This window comes from Carica papaya, chromosome 2 (assembly GCF_054855325.1).
Source record: "Carica papaya isolate Zhongbai chromosome 2, ASM5485532v1, whole genome shotgun sequence".
In the NCBI taxonomy this organism is placed as follows: domain Eukaryota; kingdom Viridiplantae; phylum Streptophyta; class Magnoliopsida; order Brassicales; family Caricaceae; genus Carica; species Carica papaya.
Window position 1 is genome coordinate 35,277,124 of NC_142310.1, and position 22,470 is coordinate 35,299,593.

At 35.5% G+C, this 22,470-nt stretch overlaps 2 protein-coding genes across 3 annotated transcripts; both read right to left on the reverse strand.

The window, feature by feature from the left end:
• Positions 1-16,905: 16,905 nt before the first annotated feature.
• LOC110808571 (uncharacterized) lies at positions 16,906-18,120 on the reverse strand. Of its 2 annotated transcripts, none has more exons than XM_022034100.2 (2): positions 17,960-18,120; positions 16,906-17,859 (listed from the first exon to the last, which is right to left on the reverse strand). In XM_022034100.2, the coding sequence occupies exon 2, from the start codon at positions 17,757-17,759 to the stop codon at positions 17,505-17,507; it is 255 nt and encodes an 84-aa protein (XP_021889792.1). In that variant the 5' UTR covers positions 17,760-17,859; positions 17,960-18,120; the 3' UTR covers positions 16,906-17,504. The 2 variants fall into 2 exon arrangements, with proteins under 2 accessions (XP_021889792.1, XP_021889791.1); XM_022034099.2 differs by having other exon boundaries at positions 16,906-17,786; positions 17,960-18,119.
• A 1,234-nt stretch (positions 18,121-19,354) lies between these two features.
• LOC148269011 (uncharacterized) lies at positions 19,355-21,012 on the reverse strand. The gene has a single exon (XM_088212336.1). It carries the CDS (start codon positions 21,010-21,012, stop codon positions 19,603-19,605), a length of 1,410 nt encoding a protein of 469 aa, XP_088068462.1. The 3' UTR covers positions 19,355-19,602.
• Between the last annotated feature and the right edge of the window lie 1,458 nt (positions 21,013-22,470).

The window sequence follows — 22,470 nt, forward strand, 5'->3', positions numbered from 1 at the left end:
TAAATTTCAAAACCAAATTGTAATAAAATTTTTGTTAAAGAATAATTTAAATATTAAAATTGTAATTTTTTTTTAAAAAAAGTTTTAACATATTTAATTGAAAAAATTGAAAACAAGCAACCTCGTCATTTTAACCTTCACAGCTAAGCATCTTCAGAACTTTCCAGAAGGAACACTAACACTAAAAGAATAAATACAAGGGAATGTACAATTTATTTTTATTTTCAAATACCAAAAGAGATTAAAAAAAAAAAAAAAAAGGACGGATTTTGTCTCTAATATTATTTAATTATAAATTAAAAAATATAATAATAATTAAAATAAATTATAATACTTACAATAATAAATTAGATAAAGCAATTATACTTTATATTCAGAGATAAACATGATTAAATATTTAGAGTAATTTATATAATATTATTATCCTTAACATTCCAGAAAATTTAAGTTTTAACTCCACCTAATCCCACTACATTTTTAAAAGGGAAAAAAAATCCCAGTCAAATATTTGTCATGTTTACTGACGGCAACAAAAGGGGAAAGTGAGAAAAAAAAAGGAAAGTGGAAACCAAGAGTAAAAAACAGAAGCAGCAGACAAAACAATTTCTCATTCTCTGCTTGCGCCAGTTTCTTACTCTTTGCTTCCTTGACAAAATGATTGAACTTCACATCTTAATTTTTATTTTATATTTTTTTTAAAAAAGAGCAGCATCATCATCGTCGTGATCATCATCATCATCACCGTCATGATCATCATCAATCGATCATCACTCACATAAGATAATTACACCACTGATCAGATTATTACCGACATCAACAAGAAGATAACAACACCATCATCGTCCCACAACGGAAGGAGCATGACATCATCACATCATCATCATCATCATAGGCATGGTGATAATCAGAGTTACTGAAACCAAAAATGAAAATAGCCGAAAGAAAATTCCAAGAGGAGGAGAAAGCTGATAATTAACAGAATAGTTAATCAATTATCTTCTAATCAAAATTACAGTGCGTAGAACTCGATATCTAAATCCAGAGATAGCAAACGGATCTGCTTAAATACAACACAATTAATCAAAACTCCACCGTTAACATTCAACACCCACCTCTTCCTCCTTCAATTCCTCCCATTCTATCAAACAGTCAACCATTAAAATCAACAAATGGAAAAAAGAAATCTATATATCATCGATCTTATTCATCTGACCCTGTACAGAAAGACCGAAAAAGAAAAAAGGGGAAAAAAACCCCCAAAAATTCGAACTCGGTGAGTCGAGTACAGATCAGCGCTCAGAATTGAAGCTGTAGCCAGGACTAGCAGCAGGAGTTTCGGACCCCGAGCTAAGCCTGCTTCCGTCCCCTGTTTTCTTCTTCCCAATCGAAACGATTGTGGAAACTATTCCTTTGATTATCTTCCTTTTGATCTCGCCTCGCCTCGGCGGCAGGTTGTAATTTCCATTGTTGGAAACCTCAATAGAACCCGCGAATTCCATTACTCTGAAGCGATTATGGAGGATTTCGAAGTTAGGACAAGAGAGAAGCGAAGTAACAGAGGAATCTAGCAGAGAATACGGAGTTCGGGAAGGCTGTGAGGAGAGAAATTTGCGGTTTCTGAGAGAAATTGGAGAAGGATTTTGTAGAGAGTGTTTGGTAGAGAAAGAAAGTGAATGAGGATCGATGGAGGTTGAAGAGGAATATAAAGAGTCCAGAGCGTGAGTATACAAGCGAAGTGATTTGAGTTTCTTGGTGAGCAAGATTGTGTGGGAACTGTAGAGAACCAGAAGGCAGAATCAGGTGGTGTTAGGACCATGGGAGATGCAGTGAGATTCTGTTGAGAATAAGCCTTTTCAAACAAATGAAGGACAAAATGGTAATTTAATGTTCAAAGGGAATCTAATTCGGGGCTTTCGACTCTGCTTTTTAGAATTGGTCTGGTGACCAAACTGGCTTGCCTAACCGCTCACTGTTTGCAGTAGGTTTTGTCTCCTTCTGTTGGAATTTTTAAAATATTAATATTTATTAAATGTCCGTACTAAAATAGTTTTATAAAAGCTCAAAATTTAAATAAATAGAAGTATTGAATTAAGAAAATATAAGCGAAAATAATTAAATATTTAAATTTTATATTCCTTATATAATGATTTATGATACCCAATAGAGTTATGAAAATATATTTTTAAATAAATTATCAACATCGAAATAAATAAATAAATAAAAATACAACTAAAATTCTTATAAACTTAACTTCTCTGGGCAACTCTAATGAAATACGAGACACAGCTTTTATTCGCACACTTCTTACTTCTCAAGATATGGGTCTTGGTTTTCATGATCTAAAATAGTTAAATAAGATATATGAGTTATACTAACTCATTAATAATATTACATTTAACATCGATACGAAAAACAAAAGTTTGGTAAAAATTATAAAATAACAAATAGAGTCATTATTATTTTTTAAATAGATTTATTTAACATAAAAACCGTTATTTTCATATTTACTCTTATGAGTTTTCAAAATTGACTTATAAAAATAATAACCAGAATAACATTTTATTACACATCTAAGTGAATAATAACAGTAAATTTATCTTTTTATCGGCTTACCAGTACCTTTGGAAATCCATAGGAATACCCCCTATGCGTGGACCTAATACCAATTTATCAATTAACTAGTCATTTTCATATAACATCCCATAATGGACGCCAAACATACCACTGCTTCAATATCTCGTCCAAAATGAGGGTGATCTATACCTCTTAATCCCTTCTAGTATGGGATTTTTCAACCCAATTCGACTGAGATAATGAATACAGTAAGATTTTTTCTATGCACCGGATCTGTACTATAGCAGCCCCGGAAATTTAAAATGTAAATTATATTATAAATATCAAATGCGGAAGCGAAGTCAAAATTTGAATAACATCCCTTACACTAAAACCAAAAACGTGCTCACAAAATATAAAAGATTAAACTACCTAAAGGAGAAACTTGAAAGTAAAAAAAAAACTATGAATGTGACTAGGGAGTCTTTAGGCGTTCCCTTCGTCGTCCTCCTGCGGAACCGGCTCAGGAACGATGTCCTCTTGATCTGAAATGATTAAATAAGGAATGAGCTACACTAGCCCAGTAAAGACATCACGATATCTCACCGTCACGGAGGTAAAGGTGGGTAGAAAACACAAAAAGACCAATGGAGCATAATTTACAACAAATCCTTTTATTAATAATAAAACCTTTACCATTCACTTACCTCGTTGAAATTCATAAAACAATATACGAAAGCAATAACATCATCATCATCATGAAAACATATATATGAACTGTATAACATAATACCTATCAAACTTTTCATAATTCAATCGTTACACAACATATTTTCCTAATTCACCAGCCCACTAGTATCCATGGGAATCCATAGGGGTCCCGCTACCCGTTAATCCTTAACACTTGAAATCCATTCCAGGGTCGTTCCCATACCCCGTTCGGTATGGGCGCCAAACCATAGACCTCATTACCCCGTCCGGTATGAGGGTGAAACGGGTTGTCCCCATACCCCGTCCGGTATGGGCGCCAAAACACATAAGATCTCCATACCCCGTCCGGTATGGGAGACCACAATCCCGGTAGGGTTCCCTACGGACCTGGTCCGTCCACCATCTCCCAGGATATCTAGTCAGGCTGACCACATTATACAATTACCCATTTACATAATCTTTCATTCTCTTTTCCCTCAGTCAGCATCATCAATCCACATACAAACAAGCAAAACGGTAATTTATGCCAAACAGACAACATAAAGCATTAATATCCCAGTCATTCAATCCATAATCAGTAAAACAGTAAAATATTCACATGAAACTATAAAATGAAAACATCAAACCTCATACTGCATTTAAAACTGTAAAATAGGCCAAATAACAGTTAACCGACAAACACACTAGACTCGGGCTCCATTAGCGACCTTAAGCAATTTCACACATTCGTTGATTCATGAAATACCGTTTTATCATTTATTAAACTTTAAAACCGTGATAGGAAATAGGGTGAGGGGTCCTTACACGTTTCGGGGTCCGAACACGGCTTCACAGTGCGCCTACAGGCTGTCCTTAATTTTTCCTGAATTTTTCTCGGGGAACTGAAATGCACTACTGGTACCTGCACGTGTTCCAAAAAATCCCAAATTAGGCCCAGGGCCCCTTTCGGCCAATATCGCAACTCCGGCACGGCGGCTCCGCCGTGCTCCGGCGACGGCACCGCCGCTGGCGGCGGCGATTCGCCTCGGGTTGGCTGTTTTCGGCCGTTTCCGGCCGAATTTTGCCACACTCGCATCGGTCCCTGCGAGAAAACAACCCTAGGGCCCTCGGAGGGCCAAAAAAATCACGGAAAAACGGAGCTTACCGGCGGCGGCGCTCTCGGGTGCGGCGGCTCTCCGGCGAGGTTCGTGTTTTGGTGATTCGGCTCCGGTCAACCTGTAGAGAAAAGAATGGTGATCACGGTGATATAAAAATTGCATCAAACGGAGGCCGGGAAGGGCCTCATCGGAGGCAAAAACCGAGAAGGGGCGCGGCGGCACCGCTGGGCTTCGGCCGTGTATTCCGGCCGTTTGGCCGGGATTTTGGCTCCAATTTGGCCACAGGAGGAATCAACGTGGATAAACGAGTCGGGGGTACGAAATTTACCTCGATCGGCGGTCGGAAATTTCCCCGGTGCGGCGGCGGGTGGCGGCGGCCGGCTTCTGGTTCGTCTTCTCCGGCGAGCGGCAGGCGGCTAGGGTTTGTGGTCTGGTGTGGGGGTTCTATTTATAACCCTTTGCCTTTTGATCTCAGCCGTCCATTTTGTTTTAATCTGGGCCGTCCGTTTTTGATTGAATCTGGGCCGTCCGTGCGATTGCATCTGGGCCATCCGATCGCACGTTTGATCTGGGTCGTCCGATCGCGCCTACGCGGATCGCCAACGTGGCCCGTTCTGGAACGACGTGGTCTTGCCACGGGGTAGGTCCCGGTTGGCCGGGACTGCTGACCGGGCCTGTTGACGTGGCTGCCGACGTGGTTTTTTTTTTTTTTCGGCCCCTTTTCGGGCGCTACATGTACACTATTTTTTAGGGTAGCCGATGAGTCCTTCATACATATATCTACATTATCAACCAATCATAATTATATATCAACACTTTATATTTACAGATTAACAGTAAGTCATGCAAATAAATAGTACGTAAATCAATCAAGGGACAAAACAGGTGGATAAACTAATAATGATAAAGTAATTATAATTAATAAATTACAACACATGATGCAACAATAAGCATTTTAGGCAGTATATGAGACAATAAACAACTAGGTTATGACAATTATACACTAACTAGTTCAGTCTCAATTGATGACCTGTAATTAATTTTAGAAATTTATAATTTTCATAAAATGCACCATTAGTAGTTATTAGACTTTAATTTACCATAATGGGAGAAAAAAAGTGAGAGATTCTTACCCCAAATCGGCGTTTAAAATACTATATTTTTCACTGCGCCTCCTGGTGGTTCTCGGGTTTATTGGGTTTTTCCTGTGAAAATAAAAAATATGTGTCACATATCTTAAAATACCCCAAAAGGTCAAAATGAGCATTTTTGAACTTTTTCAGCCGATTTAGGGTTTCGGCACGGTGTCACCATAGTGCTCCGGCTCTGGTTCCATCGCCCACAGTGGTGCTTCCTCTCGATCTGGTTGTTTTTGGCTGATTTTGGCTAGTTTTTCATCGAAACCTGTGAAAAACAGGATTAGGGAGCCTCTGTCGAACAGAAAATGGGAAAATTGAGACCCTATCGGTGGGATAATTTTTTTGGTGCAGCGGTTCCGCCGTTCCTCTCATGCGATCGAGGCTTTTATTCATCTAACCTGCAACATAGTGAAACAAGGAACACGACAGTAAAAAATTTGAGAAAAACGGGAGACGATAAGGGGCTCATGGGAGGGTTGTTCGGGTTGCAGCCACTGCAGCTTGGCCGAGCTTCGCTCGCAATTTTTAGCTCCTCATTTGGCCTTTTGGCTCCGATATGGGTGTGACGAGGTGCGACATCCAATTCCGAGCATAAGGGAAAAAAATTGGCCTTTTTGGCATATGAGGTAGCTCCGGTGCGGCGGCGACGATGGCCGGTCTCCTTCTCCGGCAACTGGTTCGCTTTTCAGCCCCCCCTATTCTTATTCTCTGATCTCATTTATAGTGCCTAGGATTAGGGTTCCTTGTGAAAAGGAGTTTAAATATTCATCTTCATTAAATTTGGGTCATCTATTCAAGGATACGTGGCCCATCTTCAGCCGTTGGATCGCTCTTATTTGAAAAATTTGTAAATGCCCATAACTTAAAATGAAATAAAGTTATGAATTAAATGTGAAAGCGAAATAATAGAATTGAGGGCTTATATTACATGCACAATAATTTAGAATGTCCAATAGAGTTACGAGAATGTCCGTTCAAAAAGAAATTACAAAAATTAATGAAATAAACAAAAAGTCAATAATTTAGTATTTTATGATGACCTTTACTATATTTTGAATGGAGTCCGGGTGGTGAATTACTCACAACCATCTTATTGATTGGGATCTGGGTCTTGTTCCTCTTTATCTAAAATACTTAATTAAATTGTGAGTTACACTAACCTATTAAGAATATCACACTACTCACCGATACAAAAATTAAAGGTTGGTAAAAATCATAAAAATAATCAATGGAGCTCTTGATTTAAATAAATTCATTTATCATAAGAAAAACTATTTATTATATATATTTACCGTTGCAAGATTTTCTAAATCAATCTATAAAGACAATAAATCAAATAACATTACAATTTCATATTCAAGTGAGTAAGAATAATAACTTTTCATTTTTTATTTGCCTATTGGAATCCCTAAGAGTCTATAGGAATGTCCCACTACACGTGAACTAATATTTAATATTGTCAACTAATCGGTCGTTCTTATACCCCGTCCAGAATGAGCGCAAAAAATATAATTCTTTAATATCTCGTCCGGTATGATGGTGAAATGGGCCGTCCCCATATCCGCTCGGTATGAGCGCTAAAAATACCAATGCTCGATACCTCGTCCGGTATGAGACAACATTCACGATAGGATTCCTTACGTACCCGATACGTCCACTATCTCCTAAGATATAAATTAAGGCTACCATTCATTAATTTACATGACAAATCAATTTTTCATTTGCATATTAGTTACCAATTTCACAAATCAACTATAAATCACGCAAGACAAGTAATATATATATCAAGGAAGCACAATTGAATTAATTAACTATTCCAGTATATCATCATGTATTTAAAGCTGTAAATTCAATAATAAGTTAAATAAAACAACGAATAAATGACTAATTAGTTTTCCGGCTCCATTGGTAACATGTAATTATTCTCAAAGTTTTATAAATTACATAAAATACCATATTACCGATTATTAAGCTTTAATTCTATAATAGAGAATAAGGTGAGAGATTTCTACCCGAATCGGTGTCTGAAATATTAAACTTTCTACTGCACCTACTGGCGGTCTCGAGGTTTTCTGATTTTTTATATAGAGATTAAAACATGCTTCAAGTACCTAAAAATAATCCAAAAGATTCAAAATTCATGTTAAAAACCTTTTCTAGCTAATTTCAAAATTCCAGAATGGGGCCACCGCCGTCCTTCGGCAACGGCACTGCTGTTTGCGGTGGCAGTTTGCCTCAGCTTGGCTATTTTCGGCCAGTTTTGGCCGTTTTCAGCTGGTTTTATAGCCATTCATGCAAGAAAATACGTTAAGAGGCTTTACTGAAAAAAGTCAAAAAACAAAAACCTACCAGCGGTGACATTTTTCGATGTGGCGGCTCTGCCGGCTCATATTCGCAGCTGTGTGTTTTTCTTCAATTAACCTGTAGAAAACAGAATGGTGAACATAATAGTAGAAAAATTGCACAAAACGGAAAATAGACAGGGGCTCATCAGAGGCAATTTCAGATTTTGCCCGCGGCAGCGCCGCTCAATTTTGCCCTCAATTTTTGGCTCATCCATCGTTCCTTTTACTCCAATTTGGTCATGAGGGTGCTCGAAATTAAATTTTGAGCGAGGAGAATTTTTACCTTTTTCGGCGATCGAATGTAGCGTCGGGGCGACGGTGGGTGGCGGTCGACTCCTTTCTCCAACGACTGGTTCTTCTTCTCCAGCGAGAAGCTGGCAGCTAGGGTTTGGGTTCGGTATGATACAAGATATTTATACCCGTCTTGCTTAAATTTGGGCCATTTATCGCGTTTGATCTCGACCATCCGATCATATTTGAAGAAAAAATGAATCTGGACCGTTCATCGCGATTTAATCTCGACTGTCCGATCGTGTTTAAATAATAAATTAATATAAATCATTCATCGTGATTTGATCTCAATTGTCCGATCGCGTTTAAAGATAGAACAAATCTGGACCGTTCATTCGTTTAATCGTGACCGTCCGATCGCCCATAATGAAGAAATAAATTTGAATCGTCCACACGTGCGGGAACGCTTTTGGGCCATCTGATCGCGAGGCATGTGGATCAATAGTGTGGTCTCCCGCGTGATATCGAGTCAACATGCCTTGCCACGCGACATGCTCTGATTCGTCGAGGCTGCTGACTGAGCGGTCCTACATGACACAGTTTTTTTTAATTGCGTTTTGACCTCTAGTTTCTAATTGTTCTTTTAAAAACATCATCCAAATTCAAATTTTCACTCATTTTTTGGGCCAGGGTATTACAAAATTAATCTGGGTCGTTCGATTGAAGATGCATTGGTTGTCTGATCATGCTTATTCAAGAAATCAATCCGAACGGTTCGTGCGCACAGGAGTAACCACGAGAGGTTGGATCGCCCAGACACGTGGATCGCCCGCGTGGCTCTCGCGTGGAACCCATGCCAGCGTGTCCGTCACGCGGCGCGTTTTGACTCGCCGTGCTGCTGACGTGGTCGTCTCACATGGCTAGTATTTTCTTATTTTTGCTATTTGATCCCCTTGTTTTAAACTTTTTTTTTTTTCAAATACATCCATCTTTATTCACAGTTTCACATTGTTTTTCAAAATTAATTTTAGTTTCATTCAAAATTCATATTTCTTTAAAAATTAACAAAAAAATTAAAAATTAAATTATTCTAATTCATTATTTCATTAATATTAAATTATTTTTAAAATTTTTAAATTCAGGTGTTACAATTTTTATCATTAAATAAATAAAATATAAAATTATTTTCATAATAATTTATTTTTGATAATTTACAATTTATGAAATTCAGTCAATTCTACCAAATACAAAATTTCCATTTTTTTCTAAATAATAATATTTTCCACAAATATTTTTAAATTTTGACATCTGTTAATCATTGACCAAAAACAATCATATAATATCTTATTTTCGATATATTTTTTTACAAAATTTTCATATATATATAAGCATGGAGTTCTAGAAACTACCTTAAAGATAAGTTAGACTTGAAATTCATCAATTAAAGTTACAATTTTGTTCGCTTTAATTTGACCGAATTAATTGAAAAATCTTCGGTCAATTTAAAAAATCATTCTGACATTTACACAAGTAAGAGTAGTAGACAACAAACAGCTGTCAATAAAATAAATAATTTTGAAAATAAAATATTAAATATATAATTAAGTTATTTTAGTTGAATTTAAAAGAACCCATATTCAGAATTATTCACAGGAAAAAAAATAAATAAATATATTTTTAATTATCCAATTAAACAAATTAATTAAGTAATAAAAGCCTGTTTTACAATTTAAAAGAAAAATAAAAACAAAAATTTAACCTTAAATTAAGGCTTAAATTGAGTTTATTATTTTGTTAATATACTTTTATATATATAATAAAGTATTAGTGCTTTTGTTTTACGTTAATTAATTATCTAATGTGTAATAAACAATAAAAAATAAAATAAAATAATTCGGATAAGACGGAGACGGCCTTCAGGGTTGACTCCAAGAACCAAGAGAGAGTCTTCTACCGCACGTTTTTATTTTTATTTTTAATTTAAAATTTTCTGTTTTTTTAAAAATAATTACTTACACTTTTCTTAAATATTAAGATTGTGAGGTAATAGATAAATACTTATTTTAAGTGAAAATAACATAATATAATGTTTTCTATACGTTTAATTAAAAATACCGAATTAAATATTAATTTATTATAACTATTTTAATTAAAAAATTATTTTAATAATTATAACTATATTATTACACTAATAAATTAAGTTATAAATCAATTAAATTAAACATTATGTGTCAATTATTAATATCATGTAATAAACTTTTAAAATTATGAAAATTTAATTAATAATTTTTAAGTTTTATACTAATATCTGAATTGTTAAATTAACGTGATAATTGTTAAAATATATATATATATATAATAAACATACAAAATTTGAATAAAAATATATACTATTTGAAAATTAGCGATCAGCACCTTTTTCGTGGAAAATTAACTATAAGCACTTTTTATTTGACAAAGTGGTTATAAGCTATATCTCTCTCTCTCTATATATATATATATGTATGTATGTATGTATGTATGTATGTATGTATGTGTATCCGTAAAAAGTGCTTAAATAAGTATCTTATAAGCACTTAGTTAATGACGTGAAACCCGAACGGAAAAATTAGACATGCATTGAATTTTAGGCTGGTGTGGCCAGGTAAGTCAACTCTCGCGTATGACTTCTTCCGCGTGGACGCAACATCATATTATCAGAATTTAAAGAATCGAACCGCCCAAGGTCTCCCGCAAGTTGACCTTTTGTATGGTCGTGTTGGTGTGTGTGTGTGTGTATATATACACGTCAACCAGTTAAATCACTAACTGCTCAAAAAAAAAAATCATATGTAATGAACGTAGAAATACCAAATTGTATCTTATATTTTAGATAAATGTTTAAATTATATTATAAAGTTTTTTAAAAAATTAATATTCTACTATAAAAAATATTCAAATTGTTCTATTGGTGTAACGTTTCGATTGTTTTTTTTTTTAATTTCAGCGGGGTTACCACAATTTTATTATCATACATGGCGTAACATGTATAATCGCATAAAAATATTCGGTTATACACATAGAAAATGTTCAATTCAAATCATTTAAATTTCTAAAGTTTCTCCATTGTATATCTATCATTACAATAGTTTACGAATCACAATTTCTTGTTTCAAAATGAATTATTTGCTACTAATTACGTAATTATTCCGTTTCACTAATCATACTCCCTGCTCCGTCTCCTATACACGCTAAGTTCGGAAACATGCAGTTCTGGTCTAGTTTCCGGTACTGCTTCATCTGTAAGTGATAGATAATGAGTATACATAAACTCAGTACAGTAAATTCAAATTATAAACATAGTATGGAAATCTAGTTAAATGTCTAATCTCCTAGTTTACCCCTTCCATTGGTCACACCATCTTTTCTATCCACACTCTCCTCCTCTTACTCATCTACCCCCACTGTAATTACTACATCTCCTCGATGAGAACTTATCAACTCTCCCATGTGGAGTCACCACATTAAACCACCCCAACATTTCAAACGTACATGTCCCCTTGACCTTGACCCGGCCACTCACCCACACTGTTACTCCCAGATAAAATCCCCCAGCTGTCACTAATATCGACGACCTTTTTTTCTCACAACTCGACCCCCAACTAGCCACCCACTCACACCGTTATCATTTTCTTCCATCACAAATATCAGCAAATCAACTCACCCCCAAATTCCATCAATCCTCGGCCTTAAATTGACCACCCACTCACACCGTTACCCTACTGGTAACCCGTTAACCGTCACCAACATCAGTGACCCCATTCATCTCAAGTACCAAACAACCACTAATCGCCAACATCGGTATATTTATCCACCTAAACAGACCATCAGTGGAGTTATATAATTTTCACAATCACAGTCAAACATCATACATGCATGCATATTCAGCAAACACATAAAATAGCTCATACATGCATTCACGTTCAACAAACACACAAACTAGCTTATACTAATATCCACACGCATGTATAATCAACATACTTCTTATGCATAGTCATCAACCCTATCCTATAACACACACACACACATCATTCCTCTCACGGTGTATCTCTCATTCTTATCTCTCTCAAGTGTCCCTCTCGGACTACTCCCTCTCACTAGTATATATCTCTCTCATCTCTCGCAATGACCACTCCCAAACCACTCCCTTTTCACTTATATCTCTCTATCTCATCTCCCTCACGTACTCCTATCGGACTACTCTATCTCACTAGTATCTCTCTCTCTCTCACATCTCCTAATGGTCCCTCTCAACCGCTCCCACATTCACAATCCCCTACACTAATCCACTAACAGCCTAACCTCATAGGCCTCTCAATATCCTTTCTCCTTGGCAACAAGTATTCACCTACACGTTTCCACATTTTTTACCCCAATTCCTACATTAATTTGACTTCCTCTCCCTCTATTGACCCTCATATACATATATTTATATATATATACATATATACATATACACTGATATATAAAGCTATCTAGTTTCCTCTTTTGCATTCCCATTCGTATATTCTATATTATTTCACCACGCTTTCACCTATTTGTTCTTCCCCTCCCTATTCACTCCTCTGCCGACTCTCTACGAGTCCTTCCCCTTATACAGCTCCTCTCTGTTGATCCTCTCACTCTCGGTTAGAGTTCAATCCACCGATATGCATCTCCATGTAATAGTTTAACTATAATTTACCATTTCTATGTTTGAAATTCAAATTCACAATACCTCCGGTCTCCATCACCCTCCGCACCACCACAGCTCATTCAGTCGCCTTAATCATCTCTTCCTTCTCCACTTTTCTCTCCCGTCCTCGATCAAATCCTCATTTCCTCTTTTATCATCTCTTCCTTCTCCGGCTCTCTCTCTCTCTCTCTCTCTCTCGCAAATCTTCTATCAACAATCTCCTCTTTTCCCTTCCTGTTCTCCTGTTTTTTTTTTGTTTTATACTCTTTATCCTATTTATATCCCACTTGCTAATCATCTTAGCCATCCATTCCCATCTTATAATTTGCACCGTTCCTTATCACCCCTCTCATTATTCCATACATATATATATATATATTATTATTATTATTTTTTTACAACTCAAAAACCCAGTTATTACAATTGCTGATTATTATCTATTAACATCACTAACGCTATCAACATATATTCACTAATGTATTTAAACAAATGTCACGTAAACACTATATCATCAACACACGATATGTGAAACCCCCAAATGGTTTTCACTATAGGATTATACACTATTCATTCATCTACCCTAAATAATATATTTATAATTATCCAACCAAATCACACATATCTATTATTTTAAAAAGAAATTAATTCTCGTACGATGAATAACTCTATAATCAAATAAACTCTTCTATCACCATACACATAGAAGTTTAAACATTGTTTCGATATTATGAGCATATTACTATGTCTCATCATGATTGATAACATCTTGTTACTTTTAAATCCGGTGCTCCGGTGCTAAGCTCTCTATTTTCGGTTCCCGTATCAAAGTATCTGAAATGAAAGTAATAAATATGTATAACCCAATAAGATGAAATTTGGAACTAAAAGTAATGAATGACAATTAAATGACCTCCCTGTCTACTATCATTTCTCTTATTTCTATCATTCTGTTTTCCTCCCTTTATAACTATTAAATGACAACACTACTCCCTCCTAATCCCACCTAACCCCTTACCGTTAGCCCTTCGTTCTTCAACCACATAACAGAACTGCACTCTACCACTTTGTTTTAACTATAACACCTTACTAACTCGACACCATTCTGGTAATCCCTACGCCACACCCATACACCCTCTCAATCTACCCCATCTCTGTCACACATCTCATCAAACACTGATCCACTAGGACCACACATGCACACCTTCACTGCATCCCAAGGGTCTGCCCCAACAGCAACCACAATCCTCATATCGGCCATTACATGGCCCCGTGCACTACTGCACCACAACGTCAAATACACACCGTTATTTTCGCGGCAATGACCACTGAATGGCTCTATAGAACTCCACCAACGTCAGCCAGGTGAGTGCCCCATCGACTAAAAAATGGCCATAAATACAACACGCCACTACTTATCATATTGGCACATCTATGTCTACAAATATCAGCTAAAGGCCTTACACACACACACAACATGCCACTGATTTCCACACCAGTATACCAAAATCCACAAATACCAGCCAAGAGGCCTCCTACACCTAAGTACTTATACATACACACACCACATATTGCCTAACCTACCCACTGTATCACGTAAACCCCACTCCACCTACAACTCCACACATACAGACCACGAGTCACTGTCCCTGCATAACAGAAGGTGTCTCCCTCGGCAAGTAGCCCTTCACACACACAACTGAACTTATACGTGCCACCAATCACCCGTCCCCTATAGTTATACCTATACAATAATGCATCCCACTCTCACATTTACCTCACATCTTGGTTACACACAAACTCATCATCCACAAGCTCTGTTCCTGTCCTCACGACACCTCTAGTTCACTCATCTCCTTCACATAATCGACTACCCACCCGTACACCACTCTCTACAGCTTACTCCCCCTCCCTTATCAAACCTCGCTTATTCTTGCACTTTTTCAGCTAATATTCCGCCTCGACTTCCATCTCCTTGACGAGGAGCATCTCCATTAACCTGCACACACAATCTCACCAAGGTTTGCCCTAAATTAGTTTATAATTTTAAAATTTCTCTTACTTTTGCTTCAATCCTCCTCTATCTCCCAAAGTTATCGCAACCTCACCTCCTTTCTGAACTTCCGAGCAGTTATCCTCCTGCACTTGCCTTCCATTATTGTCTCTCTCGCAATCATCTTTCTCTCTCACTCCAGCACTCTCTGTTTTTTCTTTTCCTTTCTTTCTTCTCCTCCCTTCCTCTATCTGCCTGATGCCCCCTTTTATACCTATCCAAACTTCACATCCCAACCGTTGATTTTGCCTATCCCATCCTAGTCGTTTATCTCACCCTCCCTCACAGATATAGGTTATTACACAACATCTATGTGGTATAACTTTCAACAGGAGCATGTTTCAACATTGACCACAAACCTCAAAGCCTTCATTTGTTGCGTGATTAAGGTGTTTTCACCATCCTAAAGGATCCATTTGTTATTGTTAGAGTTTGCTTCACTGATGGTTGAGCTCTCTATCCTTGTCTGATTCTATTTGTTTCGTCATTATCTTGCTAGTTTTTTGCTTCATCATTTCCTTACTTCCTTAATAAATTTAAGAGTTGTTTTCATATTGCTTTGTGCTAATTTGCCGGTGATTCTATATGGTTATCAATTGCTTAGTTGTTGTCCTCCTAGTAAATATTTCATAATTATATAATTAGATCATTTAGGCTATCAATCTTAATCGTCAATCTTACATAATTTTAAGGTATTTTAACTCACACGAGCCAAAATGATAGGATTTTATAGTAACTGGAAGAATACACTCCATAAGTTTTTTTTTTATCACAATTGATCAAGGTAAGGAGAGGGCTTTATACGCATCTGATAACATGGATAGAGGGGAGAGAAAGAGGAAGCCTTTGGCATTGCATTCCTCGAGCCACTTGACTAATGATGATAATGCTCGAACCTAATGAAGAAAAAAAGACAATTGAAAGCATCAAACGATATAAATAAAAATTCGACAAAAACAACAATAGTTAAGACTTTAAAGAAAAAAGATCATTACTGAAATTCAAAATAAAAAATAAATTAATAAGAAAGAAAATAACAAAAACTTAAAAAAATAACAATCTACTATGCTGATGACGTGGTTCCCATATGGCATTTGTTTAAACATGTCATCCAACATTGCGGATGACGTTCGATCGGTAATAACAACCAAATATATAATATAAACATTTTTTATAGTATATGATTGATTTGAACCCAAAAATAAAAAAATAATAATAATCAATACACAATTTTGATATTTATGTAAAATGCATGGTACAATTTAGTATTTGTATAATTATAAAGTTTACATAAATGTAATTGTATATTTTAAATTTATGTCAGCAAATTATAATAATAAATTTGTATCTATTATCTTATAATTACTCCAACTGTAAACTACTGACTAACATTTTATTCTCGAGTGAAATTTAATTAATGCTAAACTTGTACTGTGAACCGACTTTAACTAAGCGACAAAAATCCGACAGGTCTTTTCATTATCTTCTTCCCCAATTGAGGGAAGCCTTGGTTGGGTTAAGATAATCCTAGTAATTACCAATATAACAAAAGTGGTCCTCATTTCATGTGTTATATTATATACTTTTATTGCCTATATATATATGTATAGATACATATATAATAATGAAGAATTTGTATTTTCCAGACAACCTAAAATTACCCAAAAATAAAAAATAATAATTTTGCAATTGACTGCAGTTTTTTTTTTTCTTTTGGTAGTTCTTCAATTTTAAGAAATTTAAGTTAAATTTACCGTTTTAAAATGAAGTATTTTAATATATGTAATTTATAGATGAAAAAGATTATATTATATTCACATATTATTTGACCTTAACTTTATAATTTGGTTTTGATCATTACATATAAAATTATCAACTTTGTAAGCTATTTATTTACATATATATATGTATTTTTTAAAAAGAAACTTTGACTTCTTCCTTCCTAAATCTCCACAATATCTTAATTGTAAAATTCAATACCCAACTATAAAACATAAATTAGGTCCAATTAATCAAATAATAATTAACAACTATATAGTTTATATAAAATTAAAAAAAAAGGACATTGAACTTGAAATTAACATAAAATTAAAATTTTATGACATTACATAAAATGATTACATCAACAACAAACAAAATCTAAAGGCAAAAACACAAAAACATATTGCCTTTTTACACCAAATATATAAGAAAATTACAAAATACACCCCAAATAAAATGCAAATTACAAACCACACCCTCTTCCAAATTTACTGTCTCAACTCTAAAATCATGCAGAGAAAACAAGCATGAAAGAGGGTTTTTTAAAAAAAAAAAAACGAAACTAAAATATGACTTCTCAAGACAACTCCACACATATATATATATATATATATAAATGGGTTATAGATATAGTCCTGTTTTTCAACCCACAAAAATCTGAGTTAAAATAGGGGAAGTACCCATTTCAAACCATAGTTTAAGTCACTTTCTGCATAAAATAAAACATTAAACCAGCTGTGATCTGATTAAAAAATGACAGATTTCACAGCTTATGCACGTATATACATATATGCACGTATGTATATCTTTTATTGGGCTCTTGCGGCAGAGGAGATAGGATTTTCAATTCAAGAGAATTGAGATGTGGATATGGTGGAAATTACCCATCAAAGATCAGAGCTTTTAAGATGAGTCACTGGCAAAATCTGAGTTGTAGCCACTGGGCGGTGGAGTAGTAGAAGAATCACTGGAGCCTTTTTCTCCTCCTCCCAGGTTTCGGACAATTGCTTTGTTGAGTTTCGTAGCAGCGTAAGTAACATTCTTGACAAAGCTCTCGAAAATTTGAGCTTTCACTTGGCCTCTTCTCGGAGGCAGAGTTCTCGTCTTCCCCTCGTTATTCTTATTCTTATCGTTCTGTTTGTCTCCGGAGGTTGACATCGTCGTGGAAAAACAGAGGATGATGATCTAGAAAAACAGAGGAAAGCAGAGCACAAGAAGAAATTTCTTACGTTGAATTCTCGAAATATAAACATCGAAACTGAAAAAAAATAAATGGAAACTGAAATTAAATTTTGAATTAACCGATGATTATATGCTAATAATGGAAAAATTAAAAGAATTCTGCAAGGATTTATTACATGTAAGAAGAAATATTAGATGGATTCCTGTGGAGAAAAACAGAGCAGAAACAGAGTTATTGGAGAAGAAGAAGAACAACAAGAGAAACAGGGGGGGGAGGAATATTTTGTGGAAGAAGTGGGTAGGAGGAATTAATGCCGATTGTGAATAAAGCGTAAAGGGGAGGCGTAAATAGTATATATATACACATACATATAGTCATTGGTTTGTGGGACCAAAAAGTATATAGGATATTTCCTTGTATATTCTGTACACACCCCATTTCTGGGTTTTTGCTGGCCCAAAATTGAGCACCACCATATTTACAAAATTTAATATTTAATATAACATATACATATATTTTTGTATTTGTAAGTATTAAGAATTAAGAAAAAATAAATAAATTATGAGGTAATATTTTACTAAGAATCAATAAAATTTTAATTACCCTCTTAATTATATTAAAAAATATTACTATTGACATTTTAATCACAAACTCACAACACAAAAATAAAAATAAAAAAAATCATAGAATAAAAAATGAATATATTTATATTAAAATTTGTAAAATATAACTATAAGTGATCATACATAATGAATTTATATTTTTTTAAAAAAAATCATTTATATTAAAACCACTTGCAATCTCTTTTTTTTTTGAATTAATTAATAAAAGGATAAAGATAATGATTTATTTATTTATTTATTTTATAAAGTGATAGCATGAAGATTCAAAAAGAAATAATCAACACATTTTTATTATATAATTTGTTTATATATATACATATATACAACAAGAATGCTGGTGTATTACCAGCATTCTCTTTTTTATTATTTTTGTAAACGTTACAACATAAAAGCATACACACACACACACACATATATATATATATACAAACATATACATAAAGTTATACTGTGTTGTATTGTATTATGTCATAGAAATCTTATTTTAATGTAAAAGTGTTACAAGGGACCTATTAAATTCGAAGACTACGTAGATTAGATTATATATACGTATACATACATAAAGTATTATAATATATGCCATTGATATTTGAATTTAATTTTAAATTGACATAAGGAATTTATTAAATTAAAAAAATGACGTGGATAATTGTTAAAAAAATAATAAATCCAATAAATGACAACTGTTAGGCAGTTTGGATGGTCAAATCCACTAAATTTCCACACTGTTGCCCCAATGAACAAACCAGCCGCCTTCATTGGCTGCTGCCACGTCCTCTCGCTTTGGCTTTATCCGTAAGCGTTTCGATTATTTTATTTATTTTTATTTACACAACTTACGTTTTTTATTTATTTTAATTGTAACTAACTTTTTGAAAATATAGTTTTAATTTAAATTTAATTTTATTACACAATGCAAAGCAATACCATTACACGAATGTCTGCGACCCAATAACTACAATGACTACTACGCAACGATTACAATAAATAGTACTACGACAATGGCGACTACAACTATTAAGAATCTAAAGACATTTTGATGGATTATAATTAGTTATTTAAAGATATCTCAACGGCAATTGAAATAATTAAAAATCAAATATCTCAGCATTCATTTTCAAAGATAACCAAATCCACTAAACCATATCAATGCATTACTCGGGTTGTTCTTATCAAACGACATCATCATCTCCGTCTAGTCCCTGTTACCAAACCCTAAATGAGGTTGCTGCTGTGCTTGGGGGTTCATGTCGTCAGCGAAACATGCCTGCAGTTGTTGTTGTGCTTGGGGGTTCGTGTCGTCGATGAACAATGCCTGCAGCTCCTGCTGTGTTTGGGGGGTCATGTCGTCAATGAACCACGCTTGTGGCTGCTGCGGTGCTTGGAGGTTCGTGCCGTCAATGTACAATGCTTGCAGTTGCTGTTGTGCTTGGGGGTTCATGTCGTCAACGAACCACGCATACGGCTGCTGCTGTGCTTGGGGATTCATGTCATCAGCTAACCACGCCTGCGGCTGCTGCTGTGTTTGGGGATTCATGTCGTCAGCTAACCACGCCTGCGGCTGCTGCTGTGCTTGGGGATTCATGTCGCCAGCTAACCACGCCTGCAGCTGCTGCAGTGCTTGGGGATTCATGTCGTCAGCTAACCACGCCTGCGGCTGCTGCTGTGCTTGGGGATTCATGTCGTCAGCTAACCACGCCTGCGGCTGCTGCTGTGCTTGGGGATTCATGTCGTCAGCGAACCACGCTTGCGGCTGTTGTTGTGCTTGAGGGTTCATGTCGTCAGCGAACCACGCCTGTGACTGCTGCTGTGTTTGGGGGTTCATGTCGTCAACTAACCACGCCTGCGGCTGTTGCTGTGCTTGGGGATTCATGTCGTCAACTGACCACACTTGCAGCTGGTGCTGTGCTTGGGGATTCATGTCATCAGCGAACCGTTGTTGACTTGCTTGGGGGTTCATATCGTCAATAAACAACGCTTGTAGCTGTTGCTGTGCTTGAGGGTTCATGTCATCAATGAACCACGCTTGTGGCTGCTGCAGGTTATGTGGCAAAGAATCCTCATTGATTTGAGTGGATATCTCCCTATAACCGTTCATCATTCCTCCATCTGTGGCTCCCTGAGGCTGAGGCGACATACTGAGTGTTTCCATCGTCATTTGGATTTCCTTCAGGTGCAGTTCAATGAGCCAACCTAGATCATTGAGATCAATAAGGTTGAGTTGGTGGAAGGGTTTTCCCATAAGACTTTGAAACATGACCTGCGTAATCTCCTTCTTGCGGTTGTCTTTACGCTGCTTCTTCAGTTGGCCTGTTGTCTTTGTGATACTCTGGCATAGAAAGCTCTCTTGATTCATCATTTTATTTCTCTGCTCCATCTCGGACATCATTTTGAAGTCAACCAGCACGTGTTGGACTCCAATAGGGGAAGGCCAAACTTCTGGTTGCGAGTCATAAGGGTTGTAAATGATTACACAAGCTTTGACATCGCATAAAGTGCTGAGTTCGCTCACTTTCTTCATTAGCGCCTTCTTCCTTCTCTTGAATGTGGTTTTTCTGACAGAGTCATTAGTGATGTAGGCAAGCTTAACCCTTTTTCTAGTCATGGTATTTTGTTGTATCTTGTTAAATGGCAAAACAAGGTATGAAAGGGTATATATAAAATGAGACAACTGTTGAAAATTTTTTCATAAGGGATGAGGAGTGGAACATTGAATATATCATGTGAGGTTAGCTGTGATGCATCATAAAACTGCAAGTGGAGTGCCGAAATCATTTCTGTAAATGTTATGTTTTTAATAGAGGATATAGAAAAATCTTATGATTTAAGGTAATGTAATTCACAAAATTTAATTAGTGAATTATTGCACGGCTGTACTTACACAAAATCATTTAATGCTAATTGTCCCTTTTAATTGAAAGCTAATGATTCACTGTAATGCATGTATCTATCTATTCTCTCTCATATTATCCATAATATGCATTCACACTTGAAATCAATCATACGTGGCAACCATACCCACTGCCTTATCTTACACACACTCTTATATATTATCTTTCAACCATCAACTAATACGACCACTATCTTCTAAATCCAACTTAATTATATAGATTGATCCCCTACACTTACCACCATTTTATTTTGATTTTTTATAAATGAAAATACATAAACCATATATATATGTTATTTTTATTGAATTACTCTAATGCATCATTCTTGATATTCTATTTTTTATTTTGAAAGATAAATTTTATTCATGAGAAAAAAAAAATGCAATGACCCTCAATATTAATATTGGATTTTCGTCATTTTTTATTTTATTTTATAAATTTCGCGCTCTAAAAATTCTATTATCACTAAACTAAACTTAATTACATAAATTCTACTACCTCAATATTTACAATAATGAGATATATATAGTATGTAATACCCGAGGCTAAAATTTGGGTCGAGATTAATTTTAACATAAAAATATAATTTATTTTTTAAATTAATAAATTTTAATTTAATGTGAAATTATGGAAAAAATAGGTTGATGATAAAATTAAAAATAATTATGAGAAAAAGATGTGAAAATTTAGGTTCGGATGGTGTTTTTAAAATAAAATTAAAAATTAGGGGTCATAATGCAATTAAAAAAAATTACGCAACGTAGGACTGCCTAGTCAACAATCTCGACGAACCGGAGTATGCCATGTGGGAAGGCACGCTGACTTGGTGCCACGCGGGAGGTCAAGTTGGTGATCCGCGTGTCCCACGATCGGACGACTCGAAAGCGTTCTCGCACGCGTGGACAGTCCAGATTCATTCCATCTTCAGGTGTGATCGGACGGTCGTGATTAAACATAATGAACGGTTCAAATTTGTTCCCTCTTTAAACGCAATCAGACGATCAATATCAAATCGCGACGAACAATCCAAATTTATTTTCTCTTTAAATGCGATCGGATGGTCGAGATCAAACGCGATGAATGACTCAGATTAATGTGAGATAGGTATAAATATTTTGTATCACACCGAACCTAAACCCTAGTCACCAGCCTTCCGCTGGAGAAGAAAAACT